This window comes from Vigna radiata, unplaced genomic scaffold (assembly GCF_000741045.1).
Source record: "Vigna radiata var. radiata cultivar VC1973A unplaced genomic scaffold, Vradiata_ver6 scaffold_195, whole genome shotgun sequence".
NCBI classification, from domain to species: domain Eukaryota; kingdom Viridiplantae; phylum Streptophyta; class Magnoliopsida; order Fabales; family Fabaceae; genus Vigna; species Vigna radiata.
In genome coordinates this window covers 387,770-407,896 of record NW_014542195.1, presented here as the reverse complement: position 1 = coordinate 407,896, position 20,127 = coordinate 387,770, and the positions used below count along the sequence as shown (strand labels likewise).

General features: G+C 35.1%; 2 protein-coding genes across 4 annotated transcripts; one reads left to right on the top strand and one right to left on the bottom strand.

The window, feature by feature from the left end:
- The first annotated feature begins 377 nt into the window (after positions 1-377).
- Positions 378-9,779, top strand: LOC106779325 (3-hydroxyisobutyryl-CoA hydrolase-like protein 5). The gene is made up of 18 exons (XM_014667416.2): positions 378-698; positions 985-1,175; positions 4,825-4,914; positions 5,042-5,099; positions 5,316-5,399; positions 5,502-5,570; positions 5,807-5,870; positions 6,067-6,140; positions 6,252-6,335; positions 6,520-6,604; positions 6,794-6,879; positions 7,244-7,365; positions 7,479-7,539; positions 7,636-7,734; positions 8,122-8,223; positions 8,344-8,385; positions 9,240-9,346; positions 9,441-9,779. The coding sequence occupies exons 1-18, from the start codon at positions 378-380 to the stop codon at positions 9,484-9,486; spliced, it is 1,785 nt and encodes a 594-aa protein (XP_014522902.2). The 3' UTR covers positions 9,487-9,779.
- Positions 9,780-10,270: 491 nt separating this feature from the next.
- LOC106779328 lies at positions 10,271-17,982 on the bottom strand. 3 transcript variants are annotated; one of them, XR_002666362.1, is made up of 2 exons: positions 14,267-17,982; positions 10,271-12,021 (listed from the first exon to the last, which is right to left on the bottom strand). XR_002666362.1 is itself a non-coding variant. In XM_014667421.2 (2 exons), exons 1-2 carry the CDS (start codon positions 14,453-14,455, stop codon positions 13,766-13,768), a joined length of 609 nt encoding a protein of 202 aa, XP_014522907.1. In that variant the 5' UTR covers positions 14,456-17,982; the 3' UTR covers positions 13,601-13,765. The 3 variants fall into 3 exon arrangements, 1 of the variants encoding a protein (XP_014522907.1); XR_002666363.1 differs by having other exon boundaries at positions 10,271-10,711; XM_014667421.2 differs by lacking the exon at positions 10,271-12,021 and adding an exon at positions 13,601-14,185.
- Between the last annotated feature and the right edge of the window lie 2,145 nt (positions 17,983-20,127).

Here is a 20,127-nt window from a genome sequence, read left to right as displayed (position 1 = left end):
TAGCTACTCCTCAGTATTCGGCCTCAGCACTAGAGCGGGATAATGTAGGTTATCGTTTGGACGACCATGAAATCAAATTATCACCGAAGAAAACAAAATATCTAGAGGTAGATCGTCTAGTATCCGGACATCCACCCCAATCGGCATCTGTGTAGGAGAGGAGGTTGCCAATGGTGGATTTATACAAATGCAGGCCAAAATCAATAGTACCCTGAATGTAATGTGAAATACGCTTTAGAGCATTCATGTGATTTTCCTTGGGATCATGCATATAAAGACATACTTGTTGCACCACATAAGAAATGTCAGGCCTTGTAAGAGTAAGATATTGTAATGCACCTGCAAGACGTCTATACTTAGTAGGATCCGCATAGGGAATGTCATTAGAGGCACCAAGTTTGGGCTTTGTATCAACCGATGTGGGACAAGGATTACAATTAGTCATCCCTGCTTTTTCAAGAATTTCTTCTGCATACTTTTTTTGCAAGAGAAACATACCAGTTGCATTACGGGTAACTGCAATCCCTAAAATTAGCTCAGTGGACCAAGGTCCTTCATTTGGTGACTACGAGTGGTCATTTGGTGAAGCCTGGGATTGGGTACTGGGGGCTGATGGGTATTGTTCAGAGAATAGAGAAGAGTATTTGGTGAGGCTAAGATTTGAACGGTGTGAGCTTGTGGGGTTGGTTGAGGAGAAGGTGGTCGAGAGTCTTGGCCTAGATATGTGGTGGGGTATGTAACAGGGAGAGTGGGCCATAGGTGATGAGTTAAATGTGGAGAGATGTCTTCACTTAAAAGGGTCATATGCACTTGGGGATGGATCATGTACTCTTGAGAAAGGAAATTGTGTCTCATAAAAAATTACATGACGGGAAATAATAATTTTTCCACTCGAAAGATCATAGCACTTGTAACCTCTATGATGTGATGGGTAGCCAAGAAAAGCACATGGGGCGGACCTTGCTTGCAACTTATGAATTGTAGTGGCTGGAAAGAGTGGGTAGCATAAACAACCAAAGACATGAAGATGGGAATAGATGGGATCTTTCCGATAGAGGACTTGCGTTGGGGAACAATATCCGAGAACTTTGGTGGGAAGAATGTTTAGAAGATAAGTGGCCATTTGAAGAGCATGGTGCCAAAAGGAAGGTGGCATGGATGAGTGTGCTAATAAGGTCCGCACAATGTTATTGATTTTATTTGCCTTTTAGCTTTGCCATTTTGAGGAGAGGTGTGAGGACAAGAGAATCAAAATTGCATTCCACTTTGTTGGCATAATTTTTGAAATTGACTATTAGCAAATTCCTTTCCATTATCAGATTGGAAATTCTTGATGTCTTTTTCAAATTGTGTTTTAATTAGAGTTGTGAACGATTGAAAGAGGGAAAAAAACTTGTGATTTTTTAGAAATGGAAAAAGTCCACAAGAATTTGCTAAAGTTGTCAAGAAACAATACATAATATCGATGACTAGAAGAGCTAGATATAAGTGATGTCCAAATATCACTATGAATAATATCAAATGGCAATTCAGTGAACGAACAAGACGCATTAAATGGCAATTTCACATGTTTACCAAGAGGACAAGAAGTGCAAAAATCATTACGACTTTTATTACAATTGATAAAATTCTGACAACAAAGAGATCTGAGAATAGTAGGTCCCGGGTGGCGTAAGTGATTGTGCCACAAATTAGGAGACAAGGCAGTTAAGGCTGAAGGAAATGTTGGGGAAGATATGGCCTGCTTTTTGGAAGGGATGGGGTAGAGATCTCTAGAGCTGTTATACCTCATTAGATGGTTCCCCGTCTGCAAGTCCTTCACAGAAAATCCAAATGGGTCAAACTCAACAGAAACCAAATTGTCACCTGTAAATTTACAAAAAGATATTAGGTTTTTAATGAGTTTTGGGGCATGCAACACATTATTTAGGTTTAAAGGAGGGTGGGGTGGGGATAGTGTAGTGCTTCCATGACCATGGGTAGGAATCAAATGACCATTACCAACAACAATATTATGATCTTTGCTCGAATAAAAATAAGTTGAGAGTGTACCTTGGTCCGCCATCATATGAGAGGTAGCACCAGTGTCCATATACCACTGGTTGAGATAGTTAAAGGCTATGCATGGCCGCATTAATATCTGTAGGTGTGTAACCAACATTGGATGGTGCTACTGATGCATTGTATGCTTGTTGTGGTGGTCTTGATCCAAGAATACCAACTTGGCGTGGAGGTCTAGGCTGCCTTGAGGCTGCTGGATAAGGACATGGAGGTTGGGCCCACCCCACCCAAGGAATAAAGAAGGGATGCTGGTATGGTGGGTAGGTTTGGTACTCTTGTAATGCACTGCCCCTTCCAGCGCCTGCACCCCAGGCACCACCGCGTCCGCCTTTGCCACTGCGGTTGTTGTTGCCTCTACCTCAGTTGTTTTTCTTGCTGCGATTGGTATTATTACGACCCTATGATGGAGTGATGTTGCTGTTATGGTGTTGCGGCTGTGAAGAGAAGCCTTCATCCACGGTTAAAAGGGCAGTGGAACCAGATTCACGGGCTGCTCGCTCCTTAATTGTGGTCTATTCCAACTTCAAACGAGAACATGTTGATCCTTCTGTTGCATAATCGTGACAAAACCGACATAGGCTTCAGTTAAGCCAGCGAGCAAGCGAAGCACAAGACGTTGATCTGAAACAAGAGCCTCGACATTAGATAATTGGTCAGCAAGAGATTTGAGGTGGTTGCAATAGGCGGAGGTTGATGAGAAATCAGTCAAGCACGTGTTTGTGAACTAAGTTTCAAGATACACCGCCCGAGAATTTTTGTTATCTTGGAATAAATCAGCTACACGTTGCCAGGCTCTTTTAGCCGAATCATCAGGCACGAGGATCGATGTGAGAATATCAGGAGATATAATTGAATAAATCCATTGAAGTACAACAACATCAAGACGGTTCCATAGTGGGAGATCAGCGGCCTTGGTTGTTTGATATGCTACAACATCTGTAGGGGGAATGATATGTTCAAGCACTGAATGAACTTTAGCTTGGACCTTAAATAAGGTTGCCCATGAGTGATATTGGCCGGTTTCCATGTCCAAGGTGATTGGAATAAGATGTTTCATGACAGCTAGGGTAGAGTGATATTTGGAATTTTCGACCATTGATGGGCAACAATGGGAAGAAGGAAGGGGAAAAAGAAATTGCTTGGAAGAAGAGAAAGAACAATGACGGTTAGTGTTTTAGGATTTGAGGAATGTAACCTAATCTGATGCCATGGAGGATGATCATCCGTACTTTGCATTCATTAATAAGGAATATATACAAATTTTAAGCTATAATTTAGACTGTCATTATAACTAAGAGGCTATAATTCAGGCTAATCTTTAGGCAACTAATGCTACAAAATATACTCAAAATAATAACAAATTATTTTATAAAAGATAATATCTAACACAAATTTTGAAAAGTAACCTAAAAAAACATTTTCAACATCCAAAAAAAAAATTAAAACATTTGATAAATATTTTAAAACAAGTTATATTCTAAAATAATTTTGTTTTAAAGAAAAAATTAAGCAAGTTATTCTCTTCGTCAAATTAAGTTATTCTTGTTTCAAATTCAATCTATGTTAACAATGCATACATTTTAACACATTTTTCTATTATTTCATAAATTTAATGTGAATAATACCGAAACAATTAGAAAAAAAAAAGTATTTTCCAAATAAAGCTTATTATTTACATTTTTCATTTGCGAAAGTGCTAAAAAGAAATGTGAAATTTATAGTTTGGAGTAGTTTGGTTGGTGAAAGCCACGAGGAATCAAACGTAGTAGGTGGAATTCGTCTTTTAATAAATAACATATTACGCTTAATAAGGGGTGGGTAGGTGCACTCCAATTTTGCTGTAACTATTATATTATTAAACACGCTTTAATAAAAAATATTTTTTATAGTAATAATCGAACTTAAGTAACTTTCATTTTACATTTTTAAAAATCACTCATTTGTTACCCCACTTTTTTCAAAACCATCTTAACAATTTCGAAAAAGAATATTAAACCATTTTGCGTTTCACTAAGAATTTTGTAATTAATTTATAACTATACTTATTTCTTTGAATAAATTATTGGGGAAATATGTTCAATACCATTTCTCTTTTATCTTATCAATCTCCTTTTGTTAACAAAAGTTGTATTATATATTATTATTATTATTATTAGTGAAAATACTTTATGATAACAAAATATAATAAAATTATTATTCTCATTATAAAATTAAATACAAATCATTTTTACAATTTTCTCAGTATTAGTTTTTATTTATTTGTAGATAATTTTTATATTATAAATAATTATTTTAATTTGAAAATGGCTAAATTAAAATATGGTTAAATTGAAAAAAAATGATAAAATTAGAAAAAGGACCACTTAAAAAATAAAAACTATAACGTAATTATTTTAATTTTAAAAAATCATCAGTTAAAGGAAAAATTAAAAATGAAATGTATGCATATAATAGGATAAATGAATATTTAGTAGTTGGTATCAGTTAAGTCTTAAAAATCCTTAGTGAGACATGACATGTGTGTACAATCAATTTCTTCCTAATTTCTTGAAAGGCACTGGCCAAAGCAACTGAAATAGAGAGAAAATAATCATTTAAATAAATAAAAATACAAAAATATGTTACTTAAATCATTAGAATTAAAAAGGAGTACATCTCTTTCTTCATTTATTTCTTAAAGGAAAAAAGAAAGAAAAAATATAACTTTTTTACTTATTTAAAAATAAATGTAATGAAAAACAATTTCCCCTAATTTATTCCAAGAAATAATCATTCAAATTTGGTGTCTATATCATCCTGCTCCTTTCATTTACCTTTATTCAATCTAACTTTCCTACTTCATACCCAACACAGGTAAACTTGGACTTGTTAGTTTTAGATTCACTCATTCTATTTTCTTTTACTATATTATATTTTAATCTCTTTTTTTTTTTTTTTTTGTGTATAAAATTTGCTCACTTGATTAAACATGTCATTTCAGGTTTGATTGTGCAGTATTCACCTCAATGGCACCAAATTCTGCAGTGCCAGATGAACAGGTAAGCCCAGAATCATGCTTCCAATCTTTGTATTTTATTTTTGTTTTTGATGGATCAGTTTCATTCTCTTTTGACATAATGGTGCTTTTTCTGTAGAAAAGAAAAATTGTGTTTGTAATTGCTACCTACCGCCAAAAATGGGTTTCTGCAACTTCTGTTAAAATAAGATAAGGTAGTAAAGAATAATACATAGTTGTTGTTGGTTTTGATGTTAAGGTTGTTGTTGGAGAGGAGATAGATCATGTAAGAGTGGTCACTTTGAACAGGCCGAAACAGTTGAATGCCATCTCACCAGAACTGGTAGATCCAGTTAGCTCAACTTTCAAAATTTTCCCTTCATTTATTGCAGCTACAATGTTATTAGCTTGTAAGAAAACATGAAAATTGCTGAAATGGTTTCAGGTTTCTCTGCTAGCAACATATTTGGAAAAGTGGGAGAAGGATGAAAATGCAGAGCTAGTTATCATAAAGGTTGATGTTTTACTGGTTACTTATTTGTTCAATTTAATGTATAATCATGGGTTATCTGTATTATTAATTTGATGACTTTTGTAATAATTATTCTTAAAGAACATATCTAATTGATTGGTAATATAGATAGCTTAGTATCAAAATTAAACTCTATTATTTTATTATTTTGGTTCCAAAAGAAGAATTAGCAATAAACTGAACCTTCACAATCAATCGCTGTGCTATTGTTCTTCCAGGGAGCTGGTCGAGCTTTTTGTGCTGGAGGGGATCTGAGAGTGTTCTATGACGGCAGAAAAACAAGTAAATGAATCTTTCTCAGTAGTATTTTAGAGAAAACAAGTTCACATTCTTTTTTACTATTGGAAAATACCTAGCAATACACTGTGAAACACACTCTATTTAAGAAGTTATTATTCAGTGAAATTCATAGTAGATGATATCTAGGAGAATTCACCCAATAATCTCACTTCAAGAGTAATTCATTTCTTCTTCACAGAGGATGCCTGTCTTGAAGTTGTCTATAGATTTTACTGGTTATGCTACCACATTAGTACCTACAAGAAAACTCAGGTTTGATATAGAGCTTGATTCCACTCTCGTGAAAATTTTAAGGGAAAACGTACTTCTGAAAATTTAGTGAAATTTCATGTTTTCTTGAATGGTTTTATTATATTATAACAGGTTGCTCTTGTTCATGGAATTTCAATGGGTGGAGGTGCAGCTTTAATGGTCCCTTTGAAGTTTTCAGTTGTAACAGAAAAGACCGTGAGTATTTATAATAACTACTTTACATTGTCATATTTAAAGTGATTTTTGATTGTGGACAGAGTAAAAATCATTGTGCTCACTATACATCTAAATTAAACTTATTTTCTAAATCTTTTGTGGCATAATTGTCAAATCCTCATCCTTAACTTTTTTGTGGTGTGTTCTAACAATGCTCGGACAGGTTTTTGCCACTCCTGAAGCAAGTTTTGGTTTTCATACTGATTGTGGCTTCTCATACTATCACTCTCGTTTACCAGGGCATTTGGGTAACCACAATCTCTCTCAAAGAATTCCTTTTACTGTTTTAAAAATTTCCCCTTACACTTCTATGTTCCTAGCTGTTCATTCTTCTATAACAGTAGAAGTGTCTTTAAAATTTTGCTGACTTAGCATAAATGATTATAAAAATGAAGAAAAACTCATCAGAGAAATTACACATGCATATGATATTACAGGTGAATTCTTGGCGCTTACTGGAGGAAGGTTGAGTGGGAAGGAAATAGTTGCTGCTGGACTGGCAACTCATTTTGTCCTTTCTGAGGTTTGATTATCTTTAGTCTCTGCAATCTATGACTTTCTCTTTTCATAAAGTTTCATTCAAAAAAGAAAAATTCAATAAAATGAATTTCAATTATAACAAATATACTTATCTGTTTAAAAAGAAAACCTCATCTTGTTTTAGGCCTATGGTAAGCAGCTCTAATAGATTTGTTTACATTTTCTGTTTTCTGCTCTCAGGACATTGGTCCATTGAAACAATGTCTTGTCAAATTTGTATGAAAAAGGAAAAAATTAGTAAAAGAAGCACCAGGATGTTTTCACTTAAAAGTGCTTCTCAGAGTTCAAGTCACTGGGTGTTTTAAGTGTTACTTTGAAAGATGATGCTTACATTTTTGGTGTACCAGAAAATTGGTGAGCTAGAGAAGCGCTTGATTAGCTTGAATTCTGGTGATGAGAAAGCCATAAGATCAGTACTTGAAGAATTTTCTTCAGAAGTTAATCTTGATGAAGAGAGTATCTTAAACAAGTAATCACTTTTTCATGAATGATCATTTATTTATTTTCTAGCTGGTTTTATACTCGCTGTTACCAGCAAATTGCACTATGCTCAAGACAGTATTAACCTTTGGAGATTTTTAGGCAGTCAACAATTAATGAGTGCTTCTCAAAGGATTCTGTAGAAGAAATTATAAAATCATTGGTAAGTTTCTTAGTATTTCCACAGGAATATTATTTTCTAATTTTATGTTGAGTCCTTTCTAGGCTGTTATATATGACTATGCAATTCAATCTGAAGGAAGTTGAAGCAGACAAAGAAGGAAATAGATGGATCGGTGCAGTTGTGAAAGGAATGAAAAGATCATCACCAATTGCGTTGAGAATAACTCTAAGATCGGTAAGGATTTATTAATAATATGAATTTTGTAAGATCTTAGACTGGATTCTAGATATTGGGTTCTTCAAATCATTGAATGGCATATAAAACTTGAGGTAAAAGGAACCAAACATTATATGGAATCTCATATGACAGTGTAGCATTATTTATTTCTTCCTAAACTTCTTAGAAAATTTTCTTCTGACTTGATAAAATGCAAAAGCATCGTAAGGCAAAAATTTTCCCTTCTGGGATTTTAAAACTACTCTCTTTCAAATCTATAAGAAATTAAATCGGGACAAAGAACAGAAATGGTAAATACATAATCAAGTTGGCCTTGCAAAGAAATAATGACATGCTGTTCCTCAAATTTCATGCTTCTATATATATTGTCCTGGATACGTACAGGTTCGTGAAGGGAGGAGTCAAACACTAGCTCAATGCTTAAAAAGGGATTTCAGATTAACAACGAACATACTTCGAGCTACAATATCTAAGGATATGTATGAGGTAACTGGTGTTGTTTGCTACAACAAATTTTGACAGAAGAGTGCTCAATTGTTTTGAAAATTTTTGAACTTGTTCCCTAATAAATTCTGAAGTGAAGTTTTTCTGCATTTTGATGAAAAGGGTATTAGAGCTCTTACCATTGACAAGGATAATTCTCCGAAGGTATTCTCTCTCTGTTTTGTCTTCTCTTCCAAAACATGCATGCATACTCCTTTCATATTTAATGGGATTGCCTATTTTTCCATGTTAAAGAGGGAGTAAAAGTAATTCATAACAAATTTGGTAAACATGGATTATCAGTACACTATTAATCATTCATAAATCACTTTTAGTATAACTTTTAAAATATCATTGAAATTAACAAATTTATCATGCATAGTAGTTTGTGATTCACAACAGTGTAAAAAGTCTTTACTCTGTCAATAGTGCACTATTTATTCTTCATTAATTTCTATATTCTTTCTTTTTCCACTGTGGTTGATCTTAGTAATCAAAAGCATAGTTGAAAGCTGTAACTTGACTCTTTAGAGAAGGCCAGTTAGTTTCTTAGAAAATGTCTATAATAATAAAAATGAATTATACATACGCAAGGAAAATTAAGTTACATGTTTTTGTTTCTCAAATTCACAGATGAAAATCTGCAGTATAAGTATTCTTTGGGAAACCAAAATTTGCATCATTCTCTCCCCTCCATACTCCATAGGTCTCTTCTAAAATTTTAAAGCATGAGTCAACCATCTAGAAGATCGTGAAACATTCCAAACAAAAACTTTAAAGCAAAAAGTTTCTTTTCTTAATATATTATTTAACTTTTTTTTATTTTTACTCAATGTGAACTTTCAACTATTATTTAGATTCCTATCATGCTAGTTATATTCTAGAGAGAAATATAAACTTTAAACTCAAAATCTAATGACTACTAGCAAAATCAGTCCAAAATTTTATTTTTTTTTGACAAAAAAGAGTATTATTCTTTCTGTTTGTGTTTTATAATACTAAAATACAATCTTGTTCAGTGGGAACCTTCATCGCTTGACAAAGTAGAAGATGCAAAGTTGGACTTGATCTTTCAGCCATTTGAGCAGAATTTGGAGCTGCATATTCCAGAAAGTGAGGAAAGCAGGTTGGTTGGTGTTTGACTTTTGGTTCAATAAGTATCAATTCTTAAACTAAATTCATCTGTTGTATAATAAAAGTTTCTCTCTAACTTCAAACAGGTGGGATGGTAAATACGAGAATTCAGCTTATGCTGTTCTAAACTGAGAAAAATTCCAATCACTGGTTAAATGCTGCTTCTTTTAGAGTTCCTCCAACATTATGTCATGAATCAATAAATTTTTACAGATGATAAACATTCATGCAGAGCCCTCTAAGTTTCTTGTCACTATTTTGGGGAAAGAAATAAGAACACTGAGATTGTACAAGCATAGATGAAGTATGATGTGAGAGTATAAGGCTATGCCTATTTATATCAACAATTTTTTCTTTCCAGTTTATGAATGGTTCATCTCATGTGATTAGTTATTTTTAAATAAATGCTTAATTTTTCTATTTAACCTAATGCCATCTAAATGAAAAATTGAGATGCAAAAAGATTCATGATAGTTAAAGAGGAAGTACTTTTAGGGTGTGTTCACATGGGGATGATTGGGGAAGATGATTTTGCGGAGAGTGATTGAGTGGATTTGAGGAGATTTAAGGGGATTTGAGGGTGATTTTTTTTTGTGTTTATTTGAGTGAATTTGGAGGTAATTGAGAGTGGATTTAGAGGTAAAGTTTGTGAGAATTAGGGTAGGATTTGATTGATGTGATAGTTTTAAAAAATTTGTTTAATTGGTAGAAATTGAAGATTATCAAAATGTCCCTAGGTATTAAAGTAATATAAAATGATATTTGTTAATGTTATATTTAATTGTAAAAATGTTTATTAAGAGTAAAAAATTAAAAATAATTTTTAAAATGTATTTAAATTATAATTTAGTAAAATGAATTTATTTTAAAATGTAGTATTTGTTTGTAATGATAGGGAAGTTCCAAGTATGAATTTATTTGTTATGGATGTGAGATTTATTAATTTTGAATACAACCGATAATTAAACGAAGTTATAATATTACATGACATAAAATAAAAAGTCCGAACATAATAACATACAAATACATTTGTAATAGATCATGATGAAGTTGCTTGACTGAGGTATGTAGGCAATCTATTGAAACGATATTGTGGCGGCATCCATATTAAACGTCTTGTATGGGATGGATGTGAAGATAGAAAGTCGAAGCACTATCTGGATAAATTATTATCTTGAATATTCATAGGTTGTAATAAGTTATCAATTTCTTCCGATGCTGGATTAGATGATTGATTCCTAGCCGATAACAGTGAATTTCGACGCTCCATTGCCTGTATTTGGCGTTCAAGAGCCGCATATAGTCTTGTTCTTTGAGTCATTATTTCTTCCAATTCATCAATTATTCCTGGATCCATCTGTTTTTTAGTTCAATAAGTTGACAATAAATAAAATTATGAAAAGTTATGTGAAGGCAACTACAATTCAAAAATAGGTAATGTAAGAAATCAATCACATAAGTCAAGTACAGGAAAAAAATCATGTAGTACACTGATGTAATAGTAAGCAACTTAATCATCTAAATGGTGAAGAATTAAGTTAACGTTTTGATTCAGGTGAGCAAATTGTCGGTTCATGTCGAGAGATAGGTTTGCCAAGTTATCTTCAATACGTTGAACCCGCACCTGCATTTGTTCCATACCTTACATTCTATGTTGCAAGTTTTGTACCCCCTCCCACATTTGAGTCATCATATTAGGATTTGAAAGATGTGGAAGAGGTTGCATAGGGTTGTCATGATGATGAGGTTGCTCTTCTTCTTCATCATCACCAACATCGTGTTGCCAAACACCGTTGACATTAACAATATTCAACCTCTTTAAAGAATTAATTGAAATGATGTCTAGTTCCAATATGAGTGTTGGCATCGACATCAACATGTACTCCACAATATTGCATGATTTGGGTGATAAGGACACCATATGGTAGGGGTGTGTCATCGGCCTTGCATTTAAGCATACGCTACATGATGTGATGAGGCCAATTGTTAGCTATATTATTTTTAAGCACCCATATTATAAAGATATCCTCTTGTAATAACCTTGCAAAATTTCCAGGTCATGGAGTCAACATGTGCGCAATAACATAATGCAGAAGTCTATCATTAATATTCCAAGAACCAATTGTTTTAACACGTTGACCCTGCATTTCTGGTCTAACCATAGTAGCTAATGCCATCTCTCGATCATAGGGAAAGTCGTCTGGGATAGTTGAACATCACAAATTTTGACCCTCATACTTCATATTAGCAATATTCAACCAATCGGCAGGTTTCAATCTGATTCTTCTCTTATTGACCTTACTGAGCAAATATCCATTTGCAGAAATCTTTAGATTTGAGTAGAAAACTTTGATCAAATCTAGATAGAAGGTTGCCTGCAATGTCAGAAATTCTACCACTCCTTGAAATAAAAGATGATGTTGAAAATATAAGCTTGAACTGGCAAATGATTCAAAATTCATTATTTTAGGAACGACAATATTCCTTGTGTAGAAATCAGCTGCATAGTTTTCCATCTGATGGCTATGATTGAAGAAACGACGCTGATCTAATTGTTCTGCAAGAGATGATCTTACATAGGCTGCATCTTCTACCTCAATTAGGGTTTCTTTTCCCTTACGACTTTTTCTAGGCCTTTTGATTGATGATGAGGCCATTTCACAATTTCTTCAACAAAAAATTAATGAAAACAAATTATTGAATATTAAAAATAACAACAAGCAAAGACAAACCATTAGATCATAAGCATAAACTTTACTTCAAAATTTAAGATGGATGAAAAGCAAGAAGTCATAATTACATTACAGGTATATCTCATAATATAATAGTAATACAACTAGTCAGATAACACATCCTAACAATCACCACTCGATATCATTTTACTTAATTTATTCCACCGCTTGTGTGGTGGAAGTCCCATCAACCTCTTAACACATGTGGGGTTTCCACATAAGAAGTCATAACATTGCTCCAGCAAGTTTTCATCAGCAATGTTCATACCACTCAACATTTGATAAATGTCGCCCTCTGTGTATGTGTACACCGAGATGCGTGATAACGGTCTAAAAACTGTTATTTTCATACTTAAATGTGATATTAAAACATACCCTTTATGGCTTAGAATGAGCTTAAAATCAAGTAAAACACTTAGTTGAGTCATAAGAGAGTCAAAAGTTGGTTTTAGAGATATTATGCTTGTTTTTACATTGTTTTGCAGGGTTTTAAGGTGAATTGAAGATGGAAGTTAAGTAAGGTGGAATTAGTTAGACCCGTGAAAGAAGAGGAAAAAGGCTAAAAAGAAGGGTCAAGTGAATCGCTGAGCGCCAGAATGGACCGCTGAGTGTTCAGAGCGATTAGAGGGAAACCTCTTAGCGGCAAAACTAACCGCTGAGCGGTCAAAGCGGCTAGCGGGAAACCGCTGAGCGGTGAACTTAGGCGCCTGGGCGGTTATCTGTTTTTATTAGCTATGTTCAGTAATCTTTCTATTATCTTTTTGGACTTATATATAGTCCCAGTGCGAATCAAAACACATTCTTTTGGCAGAGAGAAACGTCCAGAGCTATTCCACACACCTTGGAGGAGGTTCCTTGGATGCTTAGGCTCCAATCTACCAAGTTTAGGGTTATTTCTTCCATTCTTTCATCATATTTCATTTAGTTTCACCATGATTATGGGGAACTAAACCCTAGGTTGTTGGGGGAACAATGTAATCTTTTGAAACTCTCATTTATCTAAATTCTTACTTATTTTATATGCTTGCTTTATCAATTGTTGGGTTCTTCACCTTTGCTTAATGCTTTTATCGTTTAACTCATTCGGTAAATGTTGTTTGTCTTTATTGATACGGGGACGTACAGTAATGTCATGAACTGGTGTTGAATTCCTTGATTATGTTATTACTTCCTAGGGATAGGGGTAGGATGATCAATTGTATTTTGCTTCTATTTATCATGCATTATTAATTGCTAGGGGAGGCTAGGGATAGAAAGCCGATAATTAGTAATAGGCTCTTTTCACCAAGGGATTGGGTTAAGGGTAGACCAAGAAAGTTTGCATGACAATATGATAAATAAGCAAATTAAATAGGAATAATAGACATATGAGGGTGGATAATATGAAATTGTAAACCCCAACAACTTCATTCATTCATAGCTTCTTAAATCCAATTGAATCATTGCATTTGCATGTTTACTTTTGTTCTTTGCATACAAACCTCAACTTAATTCTTTTCTCAAGTCTTACGCGATTAGTTTACATGAAAAGTGAGGCCTAAGAGTCCTTTGCGAAACGATACTTGGACTTACCCATTTATATTACTTGATAACGATCTGGTACCCTTGCCAAAGACTTAACAATGCGATGGAGTATTTGATTTCTATCTTCCATTGTTGAGACTTGATGCACGGTTGCATCATAAATTACACCAAAATGAACATTTGTGGAGCCAAGGACATTTGTGAAACCATCCAGGCTGGTCGTCAACAAATTGAGCATCCATCACATCAACCGTAGTTGCCTTTCTTTTGGAACCTTGTGACGATGAAGTTCCTCCAGATGGAACAGATTGAGTTTGCCCTGAACTATACTCATCTACAGATGGAGGAGGTGATGGTGGAGTTGGGTCTATATACTCCTGATAGATAGGCTCTTCAGGAATGTAATCCATATTTTGATTCAAATCAACCTGTACACGAGGCCCAACCCGCTGTCGACACATTTGATGAGCGGCCTGAATACCACTCCCAATTGCTCGATCCGCAACCCATAACTCCATCATCAAGTCGTAGTGTCTTATGTTGTTAACTCTCCACTTAGTTACACTTGGCTTCGACTGAAACAACATACATGAAACATATAATGCTTGAACTTATGTATTTTAAAAATCCACTAAATCTGAATATTTAACAAATACCTGAATGAGGTCAGCCCACACTTCATCCTCAACTTCAAATCTCATACTAACGGCATTCCATGCAAATGCACTCAATCCACCAAAGAGGTCATGAACCTCATGCCATCTATCTTTCAACACCATTTGACGATTTTTGACATTAGATTTACTAACATTAACATAACCACAATTATGAAGGTATTCAACCATGTTATTGTAGGCTTAGGTTGTCTAACTGCCATCAACCATATTACCCAAACGAGTCTCCTCGATCATAGAATGCAAAAGCCTAGCATCCATGTCCTCAGTCCATTTAATGAACTCTCTTGTACCATCGGAGGACTCAATGGTTACTCCCTTACCCTTGTCCATATTAAACCTGTTTCATAAAGAAAATGGTAACAAGTCAAGTTGAATTAATCATAAAACCAGATAGATGTCATATTCAAAGAAAATAGTCATAAAAAACTATCAATTACAATAACTATGAGTTTTGATAATCTCGCCACATTTCATCAGCTATGGCATCCCTAATAGTACAAATAACCCTATAATCATCTTCTCAAACTTGAGAAGATGAAACATTATGCTCTTCCCTTTCATTGAACTTATTATCAAACTCATTAAGCAATGGGTCATCGTTATCAACTCCACGGATAAAGTTGTGTAGGATACAACAAGCTAAAATAATGTTTATCATTGTCTCTAATCCATAATGTGGATCAGTGCCACTTGCAATGATAGGGAACCGTTTCTTCAATACACCAAATCTTCTTTAAATAACGTTTCTCAATGATGAATGTCGATGGTTAAAGACCTCGCATGCATTTTGGGGTCCTCTACATATAAATTCTTTGAGGTGATATATGACGCCTCTATATGGTGTCATAACCATACTTTTGAGCAAAAATCTAGGGTCGCCAATATAGTATTTTCCTACAATGTTGTAGAAATCAGTATTTAGTAACTAATAAAGAACCAAGCATAACATCTCAATGAATACACTTACCTTGAGGGATCAACAAAGGATCATCTCGATTAAGAGCATGTTTTAAGATTCTAGAATCAGATGTTGTGCCTTCTCACCCAGCTAGAACATATGTGAATTTCATTTCAAAGTCACATGCGACAAACACATTTTGAGTAGGCCAATCTTTTCTTCCACGAAATCTCGGAGCATCTGCTTTTGGCACCCTTACACGAACATGAGTACCATTTATGGCCCCTAAGAAATCCTAAGCATTAATATAAGAAGTCATCTAACAACTGCATAATATTAACATCCTTTCATAAAATTACAACGTTAACTGACAAATTCAAATGATTACCTTAAACTAAGGATGAAACCGATTGTTTCTCAAGACATATGGATGAACCTCATCTTCTGACACTAGTGGAAAAACGCTGTTTAACGTCACCGCCTAGACGTCAGTTGTTATGTGCACGGTCGTAAAATGATGACCGGTGGCAACTTCGTAATTAAGTAGGGTAAGTAGACGTCGGGCCCTGGCCCAACTGATGCCTGAAGAATTATAGACGTCGGTCACCAAAAAAAGGCGACGTCCACAGGCTGCCATGTAAGGTGAACAGTCGACCTGTAGACGTCCGCAAGAACAACACCGACGTCTAGGCGGTCTCAGAGATGGTGAAAAGTCGGGAGGTAGACGTCGGTGCCCCCCCAATAGACGTCTATAACCTGACAGGTAGTTTGGTGCCATTAATGTCTGAGACATAGACGTCCAGTCCCCGCATAAGAGACGTCTATAACCTGACAGTTAGGTGAAACTATAATGATTATGCTACAGACCAGACGTCGGTTACAATCCAACCGACGACTCTGTCCAACTAGACGTCAGTTGCTCACCTACTTGATGTCTATAATCCGCGCCAATATTAATATTTAAATGATATAGACGTCGCATTAGTGAGATTAGCGACGTCTATAATCTTTCAGACGTCTGTCTCGACTGGTAACCGACGTCTACAGTGACATAAACTTTAGAACGTGAACCCGCGAGCAGTTTCCACTATTGATCGTCTTCTTCGTCGAGAGCTCTTCTCCGTCGCGCCATTAGAGGTTCATTTTCTGTGTTTTTGACCGTTTAAATTTAGTTTTGCTCCGATTGAATTAGTCTTTCATGAAAAAGTTATCTTTTGAACCGATCATAATTTCATTTCGTTGCGTTTTGTTGCAGTTTCAAACGTCTTTGTTGGCTTGCATTTTGGACTGTTTTTGGACTTCATTTCTGACCTATATTTTGGCGTGCACTACGACAGCTATCTCATTTGGTTATATATAATCTGCTAAAAAGGTTACTTTGTTTCGTGAAAGATACATTTGTATGGATATTATTGGCTTTTGTGTATGATGTTGGCATTTTGAATTTGCGTATGGATATTATTGGGTTTTTTTTATGATTTCAAATTGACGTTTACGTATGCATGTGTTTGCAAATTATTAGTATATGCATGTGTTTGCAGATTGTTAATATATGCACGTGATTAAGTTAAGTTGTGTTATTATAATTGACATGCATTAGTATGGAATCACTTAGTGAAACGTAATTCCCGTTTGAAATTTAACACAAACGATTAATCTTTTAATCTTTTTTATTAAATTTTGAATTTTCCGATTGTCCAATTGTCCAATTTAATACTGATGAAGTATGTTACGAACATAGTATGGATAGAAGCTGGATGAATGCACGTCGCATTTCTGAAGAATATGAGAAAGGTGTTTTGGTGTTCTTGCAATATGTTAAAGAAAATGCAAAGTCTGTGAACGGGACATATTTTTGTCCTTGTGTTCGTTGTGCTAATCAAATACGGCAAAACTTGGGCAATTTGCATGATCATCTATTCATGTTCGGCATAACGAAATCGTATACCGTTTGGACTTGGCATGGAGAAATACTTGACCAGCCTATGACATCACGAGGAACAAATTATGTGGAAGAATGGAAACTGATCATTTAGAGGACATGATACGTGATGTTGGTGAAAATAACTTCTTACGAGCTAATTTGTACGATTCTGTTATCAATGATTCTGAGCAACCGTTGTACCCAGGCTGCACGAACTTTACACGTTTGTTTGCAACTTTGAAGTTGTTCAGTTTAAAAGCAAGGAACGGATGGACGGATAAAAGTTTCACGGAGTTGTTGGAGTTGCTGAAGGAGATGCTTCCAGAAAATAATACTCTTCCTATTCGTAACTACGAGGCCAAAAAAGTTTTATGTCCAATGGGTCTTGAATATCAGAATATACATGCTTGCCCAAATGATTGTGTTTTGTAAATTAAGGAATTTGCTTCACTAAAGCATTGTCCAACATGTGGTTTAAGCCGTTTTAAGAAGAAACGTGACAAAAACACTGAAGAGGGTAATCATGGTGCACCTGGTAAGGTCATGTGGTATTTGCCTATAATACCTAGGTTCAAACGTATGTTCTCTATTAAGGAGGATGCAAAGAACCTTAAATGGCACGTTTTAGGAAGAAAGTGCGATAATCTTCTTAGACACCCAGCAAACTCACCACATTGGAAGAAGATCGATGAAACATTTCCCGAATTTGGTGCAGATCCAAGAAACTTAAGACTTGCACTTGCAACTGATGGTATGAATCCGTACGGGAATTTGAGTAGCAAAGACAGTTCATGGCCAGTTATGTTGATGATATACAATCTTTCTCCATTGTTGTGCATGAAGAGAAAATATGTGATGTTGTCAATGATGATATCTGGTCCTAAACAACCTGGCAATGACATTGATGTTTACTTGAAACCTTTAATTGATGATTTGAAATTGTTGTGGGAAGAAGGTGTCGAAGTGTTTGATTCAGATGTTGAAGACAATTTNCGTTTGCGTNCAATGTTGTTTTGCATTATAAATGATTTCCCAGCCTACGAAAACTTGAGCGGTTATAGTGTTAAAGGACATTTTGCATGTCCGATTTATGAAGAAAAAACTAGTTACGTTCAATTGAAGCATGGTCAGAAGACAGTTTATACAAGACATTGGAAATTTCTTCCTCGCAATCACCCTTATCGTAGATTGAAAAAAGCATTCAATGGAAGTGCCAAGGATGAGGTTGTGTCCAGACCCCAGAATGGTGAAGAGGTGTACAACGAAGTCAAAAACATTGACATTGTATTCGGAAAACATCGTAAAAGTACATCTGCAAATCAAGTTTGGAAGAAACGATCAATATTTTTTAATCTTCCATATTGGTCTATACTTGATGTTCGACATTGTATTGATGTGATTGATGAGGGGTTATTTCTTTAACTATATTTAGTTTATTGCACTTAAATAAACCAGGGAATTGTGTTTAATTGTTTGTTATTTCCCCATTTTCCGAATTCTGCTTAATTTGGTCGGAAATTTGTAATTGTGCTAATTTGGGTTTTCTGAGCTGATTAAGTGTATTTTGGTTGCAGGGAAATTTTGGGAAACATCAATTGAAGCATTAGGGATGGTGGCATAATTATTCAAGACTCAACATTTAGCCATTTCCATTTTATTAAATTTGTATTTTCGTTTTTTTTAGAAACCTTAATTAGATTAAGTGCATTTGGGCCCTTTTGTGGCAAAATTTTGTAGAAGCCCAATGTGGGGACACTTGGCNCCAAAACCCTAGNTTTTTAGGAGGTGGACCCCACCTATTTTNTGAGTTGGAAGGTATTTTCCTAGGGCAAAGACCGAGACACTCACACAACTCACTCCATTCTACACTTTTGCTTTGGCTTTGCATGTATGAACTCTCTCTTTGGAGCTTTGGTGTGCCANTTTCGNTTTTGAGCTTTAATGGAACAAGATCATGTTTTTCTTCTTCTATTGTTTGCAACAATGCTTGTTCTTGCTTGATGGAATGAAGCTCTACCATTTCTCTCTTTAGATTTTCGTTTTGAAGGTTGAATGCTTGAGTTTGAAGCTTCTTCTTTGCTTTTTCATGGTGGTTTCTTTGGTGGAAGGGAGACCCATTGTCCATTTCGGTTTTCTCCTCATTTTGCTGCAGTAATNTCGTNTTTNCNTTGNGTTTCTTGGATTGNAGGATGAAAATGGAGTTGTTGTCAAGTTTGGTAGTGAAAAAGGCTTAAGTTGGTGCATGGGTATTGTATTCTTGAGCCATTTTCTTCTAGTATTTTTTTTTTTATGTTGGGAAACAAATTTTGAGCTGGACTTTGTGCTTGATGATGGTGGCTGGACGGTATTGCATAGGAAGCATAGGGGTTTGGTTTTATTTGGGTCAAAAAGTTGAAGAAAAGTGTGTTTTGAAATTGAATTTATGAAGGTAGAACTTGGTTTTATTGTTCTTGAATCATTTTGCTTTGGAACTTTGGGTTCTTGGTGCAGCATTCTCGGTTTGGAGCTGGAAGAAACAATTTGGATGTTGGTTTGTTGAAGAAAAAAACGAAATTGGAGTGGAGAAGGAAGAGAGAAGGTGCATTCAAATTTTACCCGATTTGGCCAAGCACAAAAGATGCTTATTTTGACTAAAGGAAGGTTTCCACTTTGAGCTTTGGTCTTTGCTTGTTCCAGCCATGAATTGTCTTTGAAATGGGAGGTCTTTGGTTGTTTATTTTAATTTGGTTTTGCTTACATGGCACATTGGGAGAAGCATTCAATATATTGTCCATTTAGCTAGTGGTTTTTAGAGCACTTTTTGCACAATGGTTGTTGGTAGGCTTGGAAATTTTGGTGTTGGAGTGTGGATTCCGAAATTTTGCTCANGGAAAGAGAGAAGGGAAGTTTTCATTGGGATTGTTGAAGCATATGTTTAATTTCCTTGAAGAATAGTGCACATGGGACAAGAAGTCAACTCATTTGGTGGATATTTGAAAGTTAAATTTTGAATTGGTATTTGGAAGAGCATGATGCACG